The sequence below is a fragment of the Catharus ustulatus genome, chromosome 6 (genome assembly GCF_009819885.2).
Source record: "Catharus ustulatus isolate bCatUst1 chromosome 6, bCatUst1.pri.v2, whole genome shotgun sequence".
Classification (NCBI taxonomy): domain Eukaryota; kingdom Metazoa; phylum Chordata; class Aves; order Passeriformes; family Turdidae; genus Catharus; species Catharus ustulatus.
Window position 1 is genome coordinate 16254249 of NC_046226.1, and position 19657 is coordinate 16273905.

A 19657-nucleotide genomic window follows, 5' to 3' on the forward strand; every position below is an offset into this window, starting at 1 on the left:
ATACCCAGAAATAAATTTAAAAGCAACTAGGAAAGGGCCCTGGGGGGTGATGACACACTGGGTCAGCAGTGCCCTGGCAGCCAGGAGGGCCACCCATGTCTTGGGGAGCCTCGGGCACAGCCCCACCAGCCAGGCAAGGAAGGCCATGGTCCCCCTCTGCTCTGAGCTGGGGTGGCCTCACCTCGAGTCCTGGAGGCAGTTTTGGGCACCACAATATAAAATACATACAAAGCTGGTAGAGAGTGGCCAAAGGGCCAGGACCTTGAAGGGTCTTGAGGAGAAGCCACGTGAGGAGTGGCTGAGGTCTCTTGGTCTGTTCAGCGTGGAGGAGACTGAGGGGAGACCTCACTGCAGTTACAACTTCTTGTGAGGGCAAAGAGGAGGGACAGGCACTGAGCTCCTCTCTCTTGTGACAGTGACAGGACTGAAGTTGTGTCAGGGGAGGTTTAGGTTGGATATCAGGGAAAGGTTCTTCACCCAGAGGGTGGCTGGGCACTGGAACAGGCTCCCCAGGGAAGGGTCACAGCATCAGCCTGACAGAATTCAAGAAGTGTTTGGATTTTCAGGCACATGGTGTGACTCCTGGGGTGTTCTATGCAGGGCAGGGAGTTGGATGTGATGACCCTGATGAGTCCCTTCCAACTCAGCATATCCTATGTTCTATGAAACTGCTCAGCTGAGCATCTATGTTAAACTACTGTTTGTAAATAAAGTGGTCAGAAAGAGCTAATAGTGAGAATGATGAAAGTCTACCTTTGCTTTTCAAAAATCATTAACATGGAAGCAGAATAGTACCCCATGATATACAAATCCTCAAAAACTAGAACTTTTAATGTAGGTTTTGGGGTCTAACTACATTAGGCTCCAAACTTACAAAATCTTAATTTTTAATTGCAGCTAAGTGTAGTCTTAAAAGTCAGTGAAACATCTGTCCCATGATTATCACAGTGGTTATAAAAAGAACATTCCATACTGTAGCAAAATACCAGGATGCTGCACTGTTTTCAGCAACATTTGTAAAGTAGAAGAATTTGCTGTAGGCTAAATCAAAGCATATAACAAAACCCCCCCATGCTTAGTTTGTAATTTAGTACCTCCTCCTAGCTCTTGTTTATGTTCTGAGGAGTGAATTAAGACCATCTGACAATGGAAATTTCCATCTTACCATGGAAATCATCCCTGTGCAATACTAGAAATAAGTTTTGTTAATGTATTAAACCAGATGGAACATTCTGTTGCATCACACCTAAGCTCTTGTGAGCAGCCCGGGGAAGGGGCAGGAAGCAGCACTGGGTTCAGCCACAGCCAGGCCCACCCCAAGAGCCACGACAGGGCAGGAAAGGGCACCTCCTTGGTGCTGGGGCCCTCACCAGAATCGCGGACCGAAGGGAGGAGACAGAGCCATTCCCGCAGGAAAGCCGGGAGCTCCGGGCCACCAAGGGCAGGGCAGGGCCCGGGTGGGCTTAGCACAGCCACGGCCCCAGGCTCTGGAAGCAACCAGGAGCGGAGAACACAGGGAAGCAGCAGGACACACTGCCCCGGGACCAGCCCTCCTCCCCTGGAGGCAAGGCGGGCTTTCACGGGAATGCAAGGTCGAGCGCTACTGAAATCCCCCTAAGCGCAATGTAAGGATTTGTTAAGAACGTGTTTTAGGTGCTACAAATGAAGGAAGTACAAGACAAAATGATGATGTTTCTTGGACAGCGGATTTTGATGAGAAGCCAAAAACTCAAGATGCCTTTTTTGTTTGCCAGTGAACATTTTTTTGCCAGTTCTTTCAGACCCAAGCCCTCTCAGTCTAACTACAGTAGTACTGCATCCTGTTAGTCCGTCGCCTTTTCCGAGACTGAAATTCTTCAAAGAAGTGCTGAATGTCTTCTCTTTTAACCACCTAGGAGAAGCAGTATGAAACCCAAGTTGTGATGCAAGAGCTTAATTAAAGGACCCTGTTTTATCTCCACACATAAAACACAAAGCACAGAAAAGCAAATACCCTAAATTTCTCTGGTACAGCATTCCTGTTGCACCCAAAGGAGAGGATTAATGTCCAAATTCTATTGTTGATAATACAAACAGGGAAACGAGTTCCCCAAAGGCAGAACAAACACATTGAGCAAAGCTCCCAGTGGTATTTTAATGACTTTGATCTCTGATGCTTTTACCATCAGAAAATTTAACACAAAGCAAGATTTTCACTAGCTCACTTCAGGATCATTCCAATGTAATTAAGAATGGCAACACAGCAAATCAGCCAACAAAATTCAAGTTTTACTGAATAACAGCATGCAAATTCCTGTAGGAAAACAACAGAGAGGACTGACAATCATAATCAGTCCTTATTCTTCTAAGGGTTTAGATTCACTCTAAGAAAAAACAGAAAAGTTAAGAGCTTTTCTTCCTGAATATCTTACCCAGAGCAACAGAAATTTCATTTTAATGTAAGAACTGCTCTCAGTATCTTGCAAAGAGATTTCTGTACAGTTCCCATTATCTCTCAATAATGTCATTAAGGAACTGCTAAACTCAAATGAAATAAGGGATTTGGGATTTCTGATTTCTACTGCAGTACCAGCAACTCCAAGAGACAAGAAAAAACATTACAACAGAACATCATGGTATTCACCACCCAGCCCTCAACAGTTCTTTAAAACACATTTTCTGGCAAACAAATTCTGGAAGGTGCACCTTACCGTTCCCTCATCTGCAAACCTCCTGAGATAGTCAGTCAGTTCTGTCTTTAAATCATTGTATTCTGGATGGCAAAGCAGAGGCAAAGAAAACAAGAACAGTAAGATACCCAGTTTTAGTTTAACACTGGCTCAAAAACACAACTTGTTCTACTTCCTCTTGTCATTTGTTAGGTTTACTAACAAATTTGTTTTCAGACAAATCTAGGTTTGAATTAGATTATAAATATTAATAATAATAATACTCATGTAAACATGAGAAACTTAATAATTTATGAGACTAACCTATGTAGTCTGAGTATCTGTTCGGGCTGATTTCAGAGAAAGGCATAGAGATCAGTGAGTGAATTAGTACAATTAACTAAAAGACTGCCCCTGCCAGCTTCCTCCTGCAAAAGCACGTGTGGGTTGTGCTGGAAAGGCTCAGCCTGTAACTCAGGACTGGGACACTGTCCTCACCAGAGTGCAGAGCCCTGACTGGAAGAGAGAAACACAGCTCCAGGTATGAAACACCTCAGCACTGCCTTGTCACCATGCTCTGCAGCAGAGCTACAGGGGACGCCTGGCTGGCACCCCCCAGCCAACAGAAGACTGCCAAACAACAGAACAGGGTAAGATAAATCAGCCAGACAGCAGAAGTTCAAATTAGTGTTAAAATATTCATGTTACAACAAATCACTATCATTACAGGATCAAAGATGTTAAACAGGGTGAAAGTTCACACACCATCTAGTGTCTCACTGTAAATTAAAGTTGTGATGATGGGCCAGAGAGGACCAATCCTGACTGAGGTGTGCAATCTATCACACAGTTCTCTGCATGTTACTTAAAAAACAGTTTGACACTGCACTACAAGGCCTGGTATCAATCACTTGTGCAAACTGTTCCATTAAAGTGTGTTAAGGCAGATTCTAAAAATGAAGTTGTATTTACCACAGATGAGTTCCACTTGCTGGACTCTGTTCATACTGTTAAGGGTGTCCATTAAAGGATCTCTCCTCTCTGTCTCTTGGTCACTAGTGCCCTTGTTTTCATAAGCCAAAACAGTGTCACATTCGTCTGTCAGGAACTGGACTTCAAGCTCGGAATACATTTTCTGGAGAATAAAGTAAAATTTACTTTTATGTGAAAAAACTCAGATGGAGGTGCTCTCTCCTGATCCTTGTTGTGTTCAGTATCACAAATAATAACAATAAAAATAATAAGGTGAATCTATATCCAGTATTTCAGAATTTCCTCAAAACAACTTCCAAGCAATACTGGATTTAAGCAGCAAAGAAAATACAAACATTTCTAAGGCCTTTCATGCTATATTCCATAGGATTCAGTGTAAATCTTTAAGTTGACTGAGGGGAGGTTTCAGCGTTAAGAATATTTACACAGATTTTACCTAAAGCTTCTTAGTGATTGTCTGGGAGCTCCTCCCTGCCTCTCCCACATCTGTAATGGTAATGAAGAGAATAAACATACCAAACAGTCTTCACAAGTGCATAATTTGCTCCTCCAGTTCGATGGCCAAAAGGTGGCAGTATCTTTTTTAACAAATGGCTTGCTTTGGAGCTCCTTCAGCTTGCAGACTGGCTCCTCGCTCTTAGTAACTACCTGAATTAAAATGAGAGTGTTCAGCGCTCTATAACGTCACTTCAAAGAGACCCTGTTCTTTTTGGCATGCCCTTTTCTTTAGGCAAGAATTTTCTTCTGTCTTAAACATATTTATTTTTATAAAGAACCTATACTACCATCCATGTAAGAATTCTGATGTGGTTTCAGCAATTTCCATGGGAAATTTCTGTAGAAATTTACTGCAATAGCTGTAAGTATTTAAGAACTCACAGCTGGGCCATCATGCAAGTGCATGTATTAGAAGAAACAGAAGTCACCTCAGAGTACAGAGGTGGCTGAGAAGAAGGGATAGATGTAGCCCATCTGCAAACAGACATTACACCTGACAGCCCTGTTCCACAGCCTAAGCTGTGCTCCACAGAGACTGCAGGTCTGAGGGGCCAGTGACTGAAGTGGAACATGGAGCAGACTGAACACAGCACCCCTTCCCTGAGTCTGTACTGAGCAAGGTGGGCTTCACTTCAACTATCAGCAGTGTGAAGATGTGCAGCTCAGAAAAGAAGGTACATTTTACCTCAGGACAGGCAGGCCCAGAGCTAGTGGATGGTTCATTAAATTGTTCCGATTGCTTTTCCTCTTTTGTGTCATGGTGTTCCACTTCACTTTCTTTTTTTATTTCTTTCTTCTGCTCTTCATTTTCCTCTACCTTCAGGACAATCCCTGCATCTTCAATGGAGTTTGCTTTGGTCAAAGGAGGAACTGGAAGATACATATCCACAAGTAAAAACACTGTGCCAGAAAAAGTACAGGTCACTACAGATGTTCTGCTTCTCCTATTCTAAAACACTCTGCTTTCCAAAACCTAAGCCCTAGGAGAGGGAAGAGGGTATCACAATTTGAGAGTTCTTTACTAAGATGCATTTCCTTCTTGACACCCCTTGCTACCTAGTTTCAGTAACTGCCATGTGCTTTTTTGCTGACTGTGTTAGAGTTTTTCATTTTTTCCAAACACCTCAAAAACACCACCACAGATTAACTACACTAATCTCTTGTTTATTTAAAGTTTCTGTTTTGATGCCAATTCAAGTATGTGATCTGTAACAAAGCTGGTTAGATGGAGGAAAACAAAAACAGACAAACACCCCGTTTTGTACTGTTTACATTAGAAGAAAAAGAACTGCAGGTAGCCATCCTTGGAAATACCATTGAAGTTCTGGGCACCCAAGAAATCTGTCAGCAGTTGATACAAGCAGTATTTTTTTGAAGACCATGAGAAACTAGCTCTTCCCACAGAATCAAATCATCTATTCTCCTAAGTCCACAGCGCTGAGAGGCCTGGTGTGGCCACAGGGAATGTGTGAACTGAGCACAGCCCCAGCCCTACCCCAGAGTGACGTTAAACATATTAATTTCAGGTCACTCTTTGCTGCTCAGAGCATCTGTAAGAACTGTTTGTCTCACTGTTCCCTTAGGATGGCTCTTCAGTTCTTTGATCCAGTTTAGAAATTAAGTTCCTTGAGTCAAATATTAAATCTTCATCCATTTTGTGCTAGACATCTTTGATAAAGTAACTAAAAGCAAGCAGCACAGAATTAAGATTTAAGAATGAAAACTGCTTTTTTTTTTACACAAGTTACTGCCACTCCACATGTTCACAGCTGAAGGTGACTGTCCAATATAATTAATGAGTACCATTTTTCCAACCTCTTAAAACCAGTATTATGTCATTAATCAACCATGTATGAGACATACATGATCACAAAAGATTGGCTCAGATCTCTTAACTTTCTTTACCTGCTAAATGTGGTGCATAAGCCCATAGGAAATGACAATGTTTCATGCAGGCCTGGCACACCATTTCATGGAAGTCTCCACTCTCAGGAGGAACTGCACCAAGATGCTGTCAGAAAGAAGCAAGCACGCAGTAGTGAAGCACTGATCACATACTAAACTGGAGAAGAATTAAGTCCCAAAGCTGTCCATAAATTGATGAGAACTATCTGAGCAATTAAAAGCAATAGCTTTCTTCTGAAAAATAATTCCTTCAAAGGTCATAGTACGCAGCACAAAACTCTTCATTCATACACTTAATACAAAAGAAGTTTATCTACAAGAACCCATAATTGAAGCCAATCATATTTTTTTTTACTCTTTGATCCTGCAACTTCAAACAGAATTTCACTTAGCCCTTTAAGGCACAAGAGACTGAATCCTTAATGCTTACCCATTAAGTAGGGCACTCACTACAGTGCTTGGCTGCTTTCAAAAGACTTCCCCAAAGTTTGAATTCAAGAATGAACAGCACAGTCTGTTCCTTGCTACTTAAAGGAATTAAGAGTTTAAAAGGCATTCTTTTGAAGGAAGAACTATTCAGGTAGTTGATAATGATGTGCCTCAGCAGAATCTTTTCTTCACCAACTATACTGATTTGAGTTTTCTAATTAAAGAGACAGTTATAAAACTATGATTTTATTCTGCAGTGGAAACCTTCTAAAAAGTAGGACTCTTCCCAGTATTTTTTAACATTTTTAACATTAATATTATTGAGTGAACAGCAGTGCAAGATTAGACTTTCAGTGCTCCTTTGCATAAGCTGAAAACAAATGCATTGGAACTCATCTAATAATCTCTTTTGAGAACTACAGCAAACTTCCCAAGTAAGAATTACCACATAAACCCACCCAACACCAACTCGTTTCTGTGCAAATGGCAGTTCTGCTAGTTATGGTTTCCTTACCCTTCCATGGAACCAGTCTTCACAAACTATGCATTGGATCATCTCATCTGGAATCTAGATGAACAATCACATTATTAGCATTAGTAACAACCTCTAGAAACTTTCACAAGTCTCCAACTGCAGTATCACGCAAATCCTGCTCAGTGAATTGCATTTCCCTCCTCACCTCTCACAGGGAGCTGCTGTTAATAAGTAGTTAGTGCTTTGTTAGTCAGTTTGCTTCCTGCAGGTTCAATAACACACCAATCTCATATGACTGAGGCTGTGGAGATCCCTTTCATTACTACAAAACCAGTCTTCCCAGCAGGGCAAGACTGTCTCACAAAAAGCTGATAAAAGTTAATACACTAATGGTATCCTTCTTCCTATAAGCACAAATGCATGAATAGACAGCTCAGCAGAAGAAAGATACTGATATTCACACTATCATCAGGTCTGTGAAAGATGCCAGAACCAAACTTAACTGGTCACCATACAGGACAGTATGAAGTGCTTTGTTGTGAAACAACTATTAATGATTTCTTCAGAAATGTTTTTTCCTGTCTCTGAACTTCAGAGAGGGGAGCTTATAAATTTTTAAAATTATTATTATTTGAAAGACTTGTGCCTTCCCTGTTCTTTAAAATACCCGATTTCTGTGTCTACAAACAACAGCACACATGTGCAAATCCAGTGCTGTGTTTTAGTACTTCAGAGAGACAAAAAAGTGTTCTGGCTACCATCAAGGACTGTAGCTAGTGCTACATGACAGGACAGACTCTCCCCATCCCAGAAGCCTTGCCAGAGCATTGCTGCAAGCATGGGGAAGCAGGTTCTGGTCTCTCCTAACACATGCAATGCATTTATTCTGTACTAGCCACATTTCTCAAGATGATAACCCTGTCCCCTAGGAGAACTCTAACTTCAAGGAACTGCAGCACCATTTTGTCCAAATGATGTCTTGTCCTCCTCATCTGTCTCCAAGGCATAAACATACTTTAATGTTAAAAAAAAATTATCAAGTAAGTACAACCCATGACAACCAACATGGAACACAAGATTTCTTGAAGTGGGATCTTCCTTGAAAAGCAGATCAGTAACCACCCTTTACACAGTATCTAAAATAAACATAATCTACATATGATTACTACTGCGTTTTCTATTTCTTACCTCATCTTCAGGATCAGGGTAAGGTCTTTTACATGTACAGTACAATCCGTAGAAATTGTCATTATATTTATTTCCTGAATTCACCTTGCCCTTTTCCTAGGGAAAAAGGGGGGAAAGTCTCAATAGATAACACAGTAAAAAACAGACAGTAAAAACATCGCTTCTGTTCCCCCTTAATTCCTAAAAGCATAATTATTTTCATCAGCCTGAATACACAGAAAGAAATATATTCTTCAAACACCTCTGCTTTACACTGAGCAGTAGATAGGGCACGTGAGGAAAGCTAAAGCTGAAAAGCATAGAGGAAAAACAGTCTGCTCACCTTTGTAACAAATGGCAACTGTGGTGTCAGACACATTGATTAATGGACAGATGCTGAAGCTCACTTAACCTGTACAACTGAACTTTGATTGTACTGAAGCAGAAGGAACAACCACACGATCCATTTCATTAACTCAAATAAGAAACAGTAACATCTTAAAATTGTCACAGGTGTCTCTGGAGGGATCTCTGCACTGTGACTTTGCTGACTAGCTCTGGATCTATTTCAATTCTCCCAGAACAAAACCACTGTCTGTTTAGACGTTTGGACTGTTATTATCCTGGCAACACCACTACAAGGAAGCCACGCAGCATCCTGTTGCTGCTTCCCAGAAGATTGCCAGCTAGTTGACAAGTTCAAAATGCCCGAGTATAAAAGTATAGGCAGCTTAATACAGTAAAAAACCATCCCATCAGTAAGCTCTGGTGACAAATATTAGGGGAATAATGGCACCACAAAGAAGGAAAGGGAACTGTCCTTCTTACAACAAGGGAGCCTTAAATTTTCTTAATGCAACTTCAAAACTGCACCCCAAAAGGTTATTCTGAAACAGCTTAAGGCTAATGAGATGTATTAGTGGAGATACACCACAGCCTGCTGGAAGTGCACTGATCGTGGATGCAGCACTACTGCTCTCCTGGATGACAAAGACCAAATATTCCTTCTCCTTCCAGCATTTCCCTTTGGTGTCTCAACAGTTTTATACCTCTACACCTTTTTAAACCTCCTGGGGAGACTGGAGGCGTCACATGAGCCAGCAGTGGCAGAGCAAGGCACAACCTCCAAAGCTGTTATTCTGACTCCGAAAGCCTGAAACCTGTCTGAACGTACCGGGAGCAACTTGCACTGCAGATTTTTGAACTTGCTATTCCCACAGTCACAGCGGAAATTCCTGGAAAGGAAAACGTACCGTTTCAGGGTTTATATTAAGTGAGAACACGCTGGGTTTTGTATTCTTAACAATTCCCAGCAGTTTATCGGGAGCCACGGGAGCTGTGAGGCTCCTACACGGCCGCTCCCGCGCCCCCGCCCGTACCTCTTGGTGTAGAGCTCGAAGAGGCGGTGGCTGCCATGGCACTCGTAGCTGCAGGCCAGGCAGATGCCCGCGGGCTCGGCGCCGGGCGGCGTGCAGGTGCTGCAGGCGTACAGAGCCTGCCGCTTCACCGCGCCCTGCGGAGACACCGACCGGCCGCGCCGTGAGGGGAGCGGGGCGAGGGGGAGGTGGGCTGGGCTGGGCTGGGCTGGGCTGCGCTGGGCTGGGCTGCCCCGCCCGGCCCCGCCCGCCCGGCGGCCCCGCCCCCGGGGCCCCGCCCCAGCCCCGCCCCTCGAGCCCAGGCCCCGCCCCCAGCCCCGAGGCTCCCGGCCCCGCCCCCACCTGTGAGTAACTGCAGCGCTCGTGGTCGCTGCCCCCCAGCACGGCCCGCGCTTCCTTCTCTAGCTCCTCGTTCTCCGCCAGCACCTCCGCCAGGGACACCACGGGTTCCTCCGCGCCGCTCCCGGCGCTCCCCGGCTCGGCGCCCTCCGGCGCCGCCGCCTCCATCGCCGGGCCGCGAAGGCCGAGGAGCGCGAAGCGAGGCGGGAAACACGGGGCCAAGGAGGCGCCAGGGGGCGCCACAGCGGAAGCGGAATCGCGCGCACCCCACGTGACCGTGGGCGGTGTGTCACCGCGGGGTGGGGCGGGGCGGCCCGCGCGGCCACCACGTGACCGGCGGGGCGGGCACGTGAGCGGCGGGCCGTGATGGCGGGCCTGGCGGCTGAGCCGGACCCGAGCCTGGGGCGGGATCTGGTGGCGGAGCTGCGCGGCCGCGACGGGCGGACGCGGACGGTGCGAGTGCCGTACCCGGCGGCGGAGGCGGACGAGGCCGCCCAGCTGCGCGGGCTCCGGGAGGCCCTGAGCCAGCTGCAGGAGCGGGTGGTGGAGCTGCTGGCGCCGCTGGTGGAGGAGGAGCGGGCGGCGGCGGGCGGCGCGCGGCGCGGTGAGTGGCGGGGGGGGCGCGCTGAGGGGGCTCCGCCGGCCCCGGGGCGCCGCCCGCGGCCCGCACCGTTCACCCGCGCCCGCTCGAACTCCCGCAGGTGGTGGCGAGGATGATGACGACTACGATGACGACGATGACGACGAGGAGGATGACGGCGAAGACGAAAATAACGTGGACGCGGCGGCGAGCGGCGATGATCCTCCCCTGAAGCGGACGAAGGTGCAGCAGCCGTGAGGGCGGCGCTGGATGCCGGGTCTGTGCCTAGGCAGTCCCGTTCGGCTGTACCGACTGTAAGTGTCCCAGGCCCGCCGCGGGCCGGCTCCTGCGGCGCTGCTGCTCCCGTTTAAACGCGAAATGTCCATCCCGACGGTGTTTGTGCGAAAGGATGCGCCTGGGTATGAGCAGCGTGTTGCTTACGGAGTGCCAGTGTTATGCTGGCAGACTTTTTGGTAAACTAGTTAACGAGTATAAAACTTTTTTCACAAATCTTCTGATTGGTATGTTTTTTAATAACTCATTCTGAGTCACAGTATTTCTTCATGCGACACCGTTCTTAAAATAAAGCAATAAAACCTGAAAAGAGTTATTTTTTTCAAATATGATCTTTAAAAGGACAAGACAGCTTGTGTTTGTATGGAGAAAAAGCAAGATAAGACTATTATAAGTATCAAAATTAACAAGCGTGTAGAGCACTGTGCCTGTTCCTTTACCATCCTACAGTGGAAGATTATTTTTGCCTTGCATCTACATGGTTTAGTTACCTATCAATTAAGAATGCCTCTGTGAACAGGTATAAAATAGTCAGTTCATAGAACCTAAGAATGTTCTCTAGCAGAATTCCATTGTGAATGAATAATGCAGAAAGCATTTTGGGGGGTTATTTTCATTCACTTGTGTTCTCCTGGCACAGTTTATTTATTTATTTATTATGGAAACAGAGCTAATCTTGAGAATGTACATATGTAGGACAAAGTGTGGAAATAAATGAACTTTTATGAGGACAAAATTGTCGGCATTCATTTGAAATGCAGGGAGGAGTCAGAAATGAGGTCCAGTAACTGTATCTTGACATTTATGTACTCAGATACTCTGCTGGCAGATGGGATAGAGGCATAACTGAAAAGACCAACTCAGAAGACTAAGGAGGTTTAGTTGCTGAGAGAAAATTATACTTACTCTGATCTCTTGTCAGGCTGTAACATCGTAAAAGTGATAAAAATGCCTAAAGTGTTCTAGGGTAGAGAATTTAGTGCAGGAAGTCTCTTGTCAAAATGACAAAGGCAACACATTTTACAAAGAAATAGTCTGATAAATGTATCAGAAGAGCTCTTTCACATGATCTGTGTTAAGTGATGACATCTGTAAGCTTTATACTGCAGCTTTGGAGGGTTATTGTACGCCTACATCTGAGAGCAGACAAACCTCCAGAAATGGTATGAACGGTGTGATGGCTGAAAAGCATTTAAAACGTTAGGCAAGAAATTGTGGCCTTTACCTGTAAACTGTATGAACAGTCCACTGGCATGGCATGAGCTGAAAACCTTTGGCCTAAAACAACAGACCCTAACTTAGCACAGGAGTAAGTGCAAGTAACATTCCAGTAATGGGATACTTCCTTTTTTCTGTCAGCTGGACACAGGGATATGCTGCACCTGAGCTCCAGAAAATACCAATGAGGCAAAAACTAACACTCAAAATTTGTGCCTTTAAAGAATTCTTGCTAGTCCTTATTGTACCTGTCAAAACTTTTAAATGACAAAAAGAGCACTGGAGCTTCATGGAGCCTTATGCAATTCTAATTTGTAGGTTTGTTTGTGGCAAAAGTGCCCTAACTCAACAGACCATTTTTCTGAGAGTTGCTGTGAGGTTATCAGGCACAGGAAGCTTTAGTGTGATGTGGTTCCCTACCCTCCCAATGACCTACAGCTGTGTTCTGAACCCCGACTGGGGAGGCCCTAAGTCAACTGTGGCCCTGAATTTTAGGCAGAGGAGGTAAGCTTCAATGGAAAAAAAAAAAGATGCTGTGTTCTTCACTTCAGAGAGATGGAGTGCTTTTGTACTTAACCAACCTTCAAGTAGGCACAGAACAAGCTCAGTTCACCACTGTCCAGTGCAGTTTGTCTTACTAATGGAACTTGATTTTACTGGTCCAAGGGAGCCCAATGGATTTTCTCACTAAACTAAAGGGGAAAATGCTGGTATGTTTGTATGGAATTAAAAAAGCTTATGTGATACTAAATTCTTGGTAGTATTTAGGTGAGAACCAACTACTTTTACTGGTTACAAAACATTACAGCAAAAATGTCAAAGCATGTCTCTTCCACAAAGGCTGGGATTACATGATCTACTCTATTGTTACTGTTTTGAAATACTGAATTTGCTGGTTCAAACAACTTTGAGGCTAAATTCATGAACTTAACAGGTTGCAGTGATCTGTGTTCAAAAAAAAACCAACTTTAAGTCTCAGGTATGCGAGGCACTCAGTTCTGTGAGGGAGAGGAGGCAATCCCATTATGCCCAGTAATTGGGGCATTGTCTCTAAGTGCAGTACCTTTCTTATCTCCCAGGAGAGATCCACAGTGTCATTTTCATTAAAGGATTTTAATGCCATTCACCCATAGCAGCCCATTTAATTCCCACTCACTCCGAGTTTCAGATACCCAATAGTCTGGCAGCTGGGACATCATGGAGCTTAATTTGTGGTGATTAGGTTAGCACTCAGCAGTGTGAACACCTGAGCAATGATTCTGGGCACATGCACCAGCCAAATGGACCAGACATGGGCCCTGGGGACTGAGTTAAGCAGAACTTTCTTATGGTTGTAGCATGTTCTTTCTCCCCAGAAGAAACCTGCACCATAAGGGTATCTTTAAGGAGAACTAAGATAAGTTGGTTCTTAAAATTGACCTACATGATAAAATTATTAAACTGATTTTGTGTATTAGGTAATTTGTAGAAAAGTGGCTCTCATCAAAGACTATGACATAAAAAAGCAGGATTAAAAAAAGAAACACTAGTAAGAGAAACTAAAAAATCTCCTTTTAACAAAAAATTGGACCATGCAAGAGAAAATAAGGAGAGTTAATACATATTCTACACCAACTGGAATGTTTTGTTCCAGGAATAAGTCAATTTTAAAAAGGAATAAAATTTGCAGTCCTACTTTGCTGCTGGAAGAAACATAAGGAACACACTTTATTGTAACTTACTTTTGTCCAAGTTTGAAGGGCTGCAGCCTCGTGTTGTGCTCTTCATTGGACCTGCTCCCCCATGGCAGGAAGGGAAGAACAGGATCAGTAGCACTTACAAATATGTGGCAGACACATTCCTGAGATGGGAAGGGACTGTCAGGTGAAGGTCAAGCAGCTAAAGAAACTTAACACTGAGACTACTCAAGTGATGTTCAAGCACTCTGACAATGCTTTATCTTGTGACACGAATAAAAAGAAATTCAGGGTAAATGGCATACAGATGATCATTAATCACCCTTGTGTTACAGCTACTCACTTTGTTGGCAGAACATTAAAGCTCAGAACGTTGCACAACTTCAAGCCTGATTATCCCAAAAGTTCGTAGATGATGTCATTTTCTGTTACAGGCCAATCTTTGTGACTCATATAATCGGCCTTGACAATACCTATACATTTTCAGAATAATCAAGCTGAAAGTTATTTCACTACTTTTTTTTTTTTTAATCCTACAGTAAAAAACCAATTTATCATTAATTTTTACAGTCTTTATTTACCCTGTAAGATTTCACCTGCTGATGGTTCCCCTGGTGCCAAAAATGCTGGAAGCACCAGCAGAGCTAACTTAGCTCTTCTACTCCCATTGTCTAGGGTTCCTATACACTATGCTAATAGTTCTCCACTGCTGCTTTCCACTTCCAGCATTTGCTTGAATTAGACTGTGTTTTTCTGTAGTTAGTTGCAAAGCACATGCCTGTCAACAGCTGTAATCCAAAACTTGGCGTCTGATGGAAAATTCTACAAACACAGCCTCCGCTTTGCAGGTCCCCACCATGCCCAGCATGTGCTCCACATCCAGACAGCTTGGGTCATCCCACCTGGCCTGCTAGTGAATTTGCTAAGGGTCACATGCTTGCATGACAGGAAATTAGGCAGTTCTTCCTATCATTTTCTATTTTTGATGCTTCCTCTTATGCTCTTGGCTCTTTAAATATTCCATCTGCACTCAATGTAACTGTTCAGTTTAAAACTACAGCATCAAGTTAAAAACAGTCCAGCCAGAGGTATCTCTCTCACACAAAATTAAAAAAAACAAGGGGATTCAGCTTCATCCAGCAAGCCCTGAAATTTCAGACTGCAAATGAGTAATTAGGGCACAGAGCATAAGAGGACTACAAAAGATGAACTGAACACACATACTGAAGGAAGGACATGAGCACAGGCTCCAGCAGCTGACCACCAGCACCACTGTGTGGCACCAAACATGCAAAAAAACCCACTAAACAAAAAACAAAAAAGAAAAATGAAAAGCTATTGATAAATATCTGCATTAACAGACTTGTGTTTATAAACATTGAAAAGTTTTTATTTTATAGATAAATAGCATGGTGATTTTAAAAGTTGAGAAACAACACAACTTAAAAGCTCTGACTCCCCAAGATACTAACTACTCGTCAGAGTTTATAATTTACTCTTACTCCAGCACACTAAGATGGCAGCTTCCTCCTTTGCATATTGCACTTAGAACTCAAAACCTTCTTGCAAAGGCTACATTGTTTTCAGGTCCTAGCACCAACGCTGACAAATGAAACCAGTGTCTCCAAGTGCAAACAGAAAATTCAATATGTTGGAACTGCCGTGCTTAAACACAGCAACACTGAAAATAGGGTTCTCTTTCCAAAGCAAGAGAAAAACAACACTCTCCAGGATTCCCTTAAAGCAGTCAGAAATGGATTAGCATTTGTGTTGATTAGGTATGGACAATCTCATACAGTTTAAGTTATAGTCAAGGAGTTTAGCTCATAATTCTTTTGAGTCTACTGCTTCTGAGAAGTGTATTTTGCACTGTTTTCATATTTGTTACTTCCATCATGGCTAGGACAAAAATTTAGTTATTCTCAGAAGAAACAAAAATTGGACAGAAAGAACAGATTCAGTCTTATTTAAAATATGCTATTCCAAAATAGCACTGAAAAATAGAGGTTGAAACATGGCAAAGAAACCTCAGTGGAATTTCAGTATGACTGAAGAAATTTGCATTCATTACAAGAATGAGAAGAAGGTATCTTACTTCTTTGAATTTCTGGAAGAAACATGATTATCTGAGTCACAGCCAGTTTGTCGCATCCCCCAACCAGTTAACTCTCCCAAATTCAAAGTTTTTCCTAATATATCAGTTCTCCTGGAACATGGTTTTGCATGATGTCCGGAGTGAAATTAGAGCGGTCATAAATTTCAGTAACTTGTAATTTTATCAAGACAGACAATAGGAGAAAAACACAGAAGAATTTTTGTGCAGAATACAGGCCAATGCCAGCATAGGCTGCTTTTGATGTCCTAGGAACAGTTTTAAGCACCAAGCTCCAGGCCTATGCCACTCCTCACTGCCTGCCTACTACAGTGTGGGACTGGTGGGGTGACCGAAAACAAGTAGGCTACCACAGGAAAAAATTTTCCCTTTAAAAGTTTGCACAAACTTTATTCTTTGCTTCCTGTTTTCATATCTAAGCTTATTTTTAAAAAAATCTTTAAAAACAGCACAGATGTAGATAATAAAAAAAAAAGAAAAAGCAAAGAATTGTGTTAAGTGCAGCTTTTATAATCACATTCTTAATTTCTTTTTTCCTTTTACATTTACCACAAAAGAAGTATCTTTTCATTGATTTCACTCCAAGGGAAAACATAGGAAATCACTTTTTTGCACAGAGGAGTAAAGTTGTGGACCAGAAACTTGTTTCCCCACAGGACATTTCAGATGGAGAGTTGCTATTTTGCATCATTAAGGCAAAATGAGGAATACTTCCATCATGTGTCCCACTCTGGCCACCTCATAGATCCATAATTAAAAACCTTTGTAGTTACTTGTTTTAAATAGAAAACAGTCACTTTCTTCATTGCTTATCAGTTTGAAAGAAAAGGCTCTTTCCGGCCTTCACTCAGAACTTCAGTCTTGGTCTTGTGATTAGATCAAGCATATGCAATTGCTTCCAATCAGCAACAGAAACTAGAAGTTGAGCTAAGTGTCAATCAGTTGTAATCTACTGATCTGATTAGAGGCCTTCACAAATGTTTGGTGACGATTGCAAATAACAGCCAAGCAGATAGGAATGATGCAATACCCCACAGTTTTGGGGTCAGCTCTTGTACAGGAATAGAGGAACAAGAACATCTGTAAATATGGTATTAAAAATATTATCGTCCACAGCCAAAATGGCAAGGATAGCAGTCGTACTTTTAAGGAGTGTGTCCATGTGGTTCCTTCCTGTGGCTCCTTGGGGTGTTGTTGAATGTGCTCCAGTGCTAGTTTGTTGTAAGTCTCATTGATTTCAAAGACGTAATAAAAAGCCGCAGCACTTGCTAACAAGTACAGCCCCACACCAATCCAGCCCATCCTCTGGCGGAAGTTCATCATTCTCCATGCTCTGCACCTGAAACAAAAGGTGACATAAACATTCAGTACAGCTTGGAAAAAAAGGGCACAGATGAACCTTGGTTTTTATAAGTTAACTTTCTATAACTTTTCATTATACATTAGTTAAAACAGCACATAAATTTCTGAAGACCTGTTTTCTCTATATCATAGAAAATCATTATTCTACCAGCAACAGGTTAATGGCAACAACATAAGAAGCTCCACTGATGGCTCTGGATAGTTTAGGGCCTGCTGGCTATCAGGATATACCTGGCTGAAGTCAGGTACTCAGGGAACAAAAGAAAATTCATCAATTGGGTAAGTTACTTATCCCATCTGCCCTCAATGTCTCTAGGCACAGAGTGGGGATAATATAAAATTTTCTATGTAAAGTTTGGAAAGTTCTTTGATGCCTGCAAGACAAACATGCTACTAAACAGCCAGTAACAGTACCATCACTGTTTGTCTGTGGTGCAGCTACATGCAGTTTATTAAGCTCTAGCTGAATGTCCATTTATGAGCCACAGAAAAGGATGTTTTCAATTTAAACATGAGGTTCAAGAGTTAGGCTGTACTACAGGTACGTGCACACATGAAGGTGCCACAGCCATGTTACTTGCTCCTAACTGCATTCCTGCTGTCCCTGTGTGGACATTTGCCACAAGCCTTCCAGAGGAACTGAGCTGCACACCTGCACTGCTCAATGCCTTGGTGCAAACAAGACAACAAACCAGACAATCACCATTGGGCACTTTTCAGAAAAAGCACAAATTACTGGAGCCTCACAGACACTACTGGGCTCCAATTGAGCTGCTTCAATTCTCCAGCTGGCTGCATGGGTCTAGGTAACTGGAAAGACAATTCAAACCAGTCACAAACACTCTAGCTGGAGTACCACCACAAATGGTCATCACCTCTTTCCCTCCAAACAGCCCTTGCACAGGGCAGGGAGAACCACTGCTTCTCTGCACATGATTAGGGTTCTCTGAAAAAAATGCTTTTTCAGATCTTTGAGCTTTTACCTTTCGTACCTTTTCCTAGGGAGAGGTAAAATCCATCTATGTAGTGCTGTTTTAAGAAAATCTATTTGGCCTTTAAAATACCAGGTGGAAATGCTTACTGAAAAATGGATTATGCCTAGAAAACAGTAACAATTCATGGAAGCATTAGAGAATTTACCATAAATGATACAAAATCATTACACCATTCTAAATCACCCTTTCCGAGCCAGACTAAACCGCCAGTTTGACTGGCAATCCTGAAAAATTTACTTCCTGGTTTTATATAACTGAGGGATATCCTCAATCCTGACATGACAGAATCTGATCAAGGCAGCCCTGGATAAGTTGTGCTGGCCTTCAGACTGCTGCATTCATGGTGGCTAAAAGAGTCAAGCATCCAGGGACATAAATACCTGAGAAGGAACAGTAAATACCTGAAAAGGAACAGTAAATACTCGAGAAAGCTCTTGCAGACTAAAGTAATGGCAACTTCTTGTTCAGCTGATCCTTCTATAAAGCTCAGCTTCCCTTTATTATCCCGAGCCAACGCGTTTAGTAGGACAATTGAAAAATTCGTGAGGAGCTGTTAATCCACAGAGCACAAGCTTGAACCCCAGGTCTGCATTTACCCGCTAAATAAGCAAGCCGCTGGCTGTTTTATCCAGCAGTTCGGCATATCCGAGCTGGCTCACGAGTTGTCGCCTTCGAGGAAAACAAAGAGACACAAGGTATGTACATACTGAAAGCATAAACACTATCAAAACAGCAGCAGATTTAAGAAGGTAAACACCAGCGCGTTTTGATCCTGCCCTTGAGCAGTAGCCAGAAGAGAAGCCCTAGCTCCAGGTTATACGGAAAGAGGCTCAGGTAACAGAGTTTTCTCATTGTTATTCTCCGTTTTCAGACCCAACTCCGACTTGCAGCTTTTGGGCACACCGGCGGTGGTTCTCTGACCCCTTCACCCCACTGGGGCTCTCCTCCCGCGACGGCCCGCGCACACCGCCCGCCGGACCTGCGCTCCCAGCGACACGCGCTTCGCCGCCACGGGTCCTTCCCGGCGCTGGCAGCTCCTTACCTTCCTCCGGCGGAGAAGGAGGGAGCGGGAGGGCGGCGGCGGGCGGCCCGCTCCCCTCAGCCCGCGCCGCGGCGCCGGGAGGCGGCGAGTCCCGCGGGCCCGCCCCGCTGCCCGCCCGCCGCCATGGCCGCCCGCCGGCACCGGCACTTCCGGCACGGGGCAGCGGCCGCCGGGGCGCGCGGCCGCATCCGGGGCGGGCGCCTTGGCCGGCCGCCATCTTGGCTGGGGCGCGCGCCCCTCTGTGGCCCGGCTGGCCTCGCCCAAAATGGCGGCGTGGCTCTGAGGCGGCGGTGTGCTCCTTCGTGGGGAGACGGATACAAACTCTTGTGTTTTGGCACAGGGGCGGCGTTAGCCCGTCGAGGGCAGTAACGACAAAGATTATTAAGGAAGTTACAACAGAGACGGAAACAGTCCAGCAAATGGCAAACGTGCAGTCAAACCCTAGTATATGCTTATACATAAACATGACGTAGTGGATTATTTCTGTTAAATTAAGAGGAAATATTATATGCTTATTATATCATGGCAACGGGGGTTGGGACCAGAT

The 19657-nt window shown here is 44.0% G+C and overlaps 3 protein-coding genes across 5 annotated transcripts; 1 reads left to right on the forward strand and 2 right to left on the reverse strand.

Annotated features, from left to right (window-relative positions):
• Positions 1 to 662: 662 nt before the first annotated feature.
• UBR7 (ubiquitin protein ligase E3 component n-recognin 7) lies at positions 663 to 10037 on the reverse strand. The gene is made up of 11 exons (XM_033063345.1): positions 9834 to 10037; positions 9495 to 9628; positions 9290 to 9350; positions 8137 to 8232; positions 6988 to 7041; positions 6045 to 6150; positions 4825 to 5009; positions 4158 to 4289; positions 3621 to 3783; positions 2691 to 2752; positions 663 to 1891 (listed from the first exon to the last, which is right to left on the reverse strand). Exons 1-11 carry the CDS (start codon positions 9996 to 9998, stop codon positions 1799 to 1801), a joined length of 1251 nt encoding a protein of 416 aa, XP_032919236.1. The 5' UTR covers positions 9999 to 10037; the 3' UTR covers positions 663 to 1798.
• A 145-nt stretch (positions 10038 to 10182) lies between these two features.
• Positions 10183 to 11626, forward strand: GON7 (GON7 subunit of KEOPS complex). Its single transcript, XM_033063346.2, has 2 exons — positions 10183 to 10434; positions 10532 to 11626. Exons 1-2 carry the CDS (start codon positions 10197 to 10199, stop codon positions 10666 to 10668), a joined length of 375 nt encoding a protein of 124 aa, XP_032919237.1. The 5' UTR covers positions 10183 to 10196; the 3' UTR covers positions 10669 to 11626.
• Positions 11627 to 13831: 2205 nt separating this feature from the next.
• On the reverse strand, positions 13832 to 19195 carry TMEM251 (transmembrane protein 251). 3 transcript variants are annotated; one of them, XM_033063738.1, is made up of 3 exons: positions 19111 to 19195; positions 18665 to 18737; positions 13832 to 17050 (listed from the first exon to the last, which is right to left on the reverse strand). In XM_033063738.1, the coding sequence occupies exons 2-3, from the start codon at positions 18709 to 18711 to the stop codon at positions 16639 to 16641; spliced, it is 459 nt and encodes a 152-aa protein (XP_032919629.1). In that variant the 5' UTR covers positions 18712 to 18737; positions 19111 to 19195; the 3' UTR covers positions 13832 to 16638. The 3 variants fall into 3 exon arrangements, with proteins under 3 accessions (XP_032919629.1, XP_042635356.1, XP_032919631.1); XM_042779422.1 differs by lacking the exon at positions 19111 to 19195 and having other exon boundaries at positions 18665 to 19023; XM_033063740.2 differs by lacking the exons at positions 18665 to 18737; positions 19111 to 19195 and adding an exon at positions 18470 to 18651.
• Between the last annotated feature and the right edge of the window lie 462 nt (positions 19196 to 19657).

Excerpts from the sequence above, each read along its gene's own strand:
- UBR7 (XM_033063345.1), bottom strand. The coding sequence starts at position 9,998 with ATGGAGGCGGCGGCGCCGGAGGGCGCCGAGCCGGGGAGCGCCGGGAGC. Across the intron at positions 6,151-6,987 it reads AAGACTGGTTCCATGGAAGG|CATCTTGGTGCAGTTCCTCC; the intron begins GTAAGGAAACCA and ends TCTTTCTGACAG. Across the intron at positions 2,753-3,620 it reads GCAAGTGGAACTCATCTGTG|AATACAATGATTTAAAGACA; the intron begins GTAAATACAACT and ends TTTGCCATCCAG.
- GON7 (XM_033063346.2), top strand. The coding sequence starts at position 10,197 with ATGGCGGGCCTGGCGGCTGAGCCGGACCCGAGCCTGGGGCGGGATCTG. Across the intron at positions 10,435-10,531 it reads GGCGGGCGGCGCGCGGCGCG|GTGGTGGCGAGGATGATGAC; the intron begins GTGAGTGGCGGG and ends GAACTCCCGCAG.
- TMEM251 (XM_033063738.1), bottom strand. The coding sequence starts at position 18,711 with ATGCCGAACTGCTGGATAAAACAGCCAGCGGCTTGCTTATTTAGCGG. Across the intron at positions 17,051-18,664 it reads GCGGCTTGCTTATTTAGCGG|GTGCAGAGCATGGAGAATGA; the intron begins GTAAATGCAGAC and ends CTTTTGTTTCAG.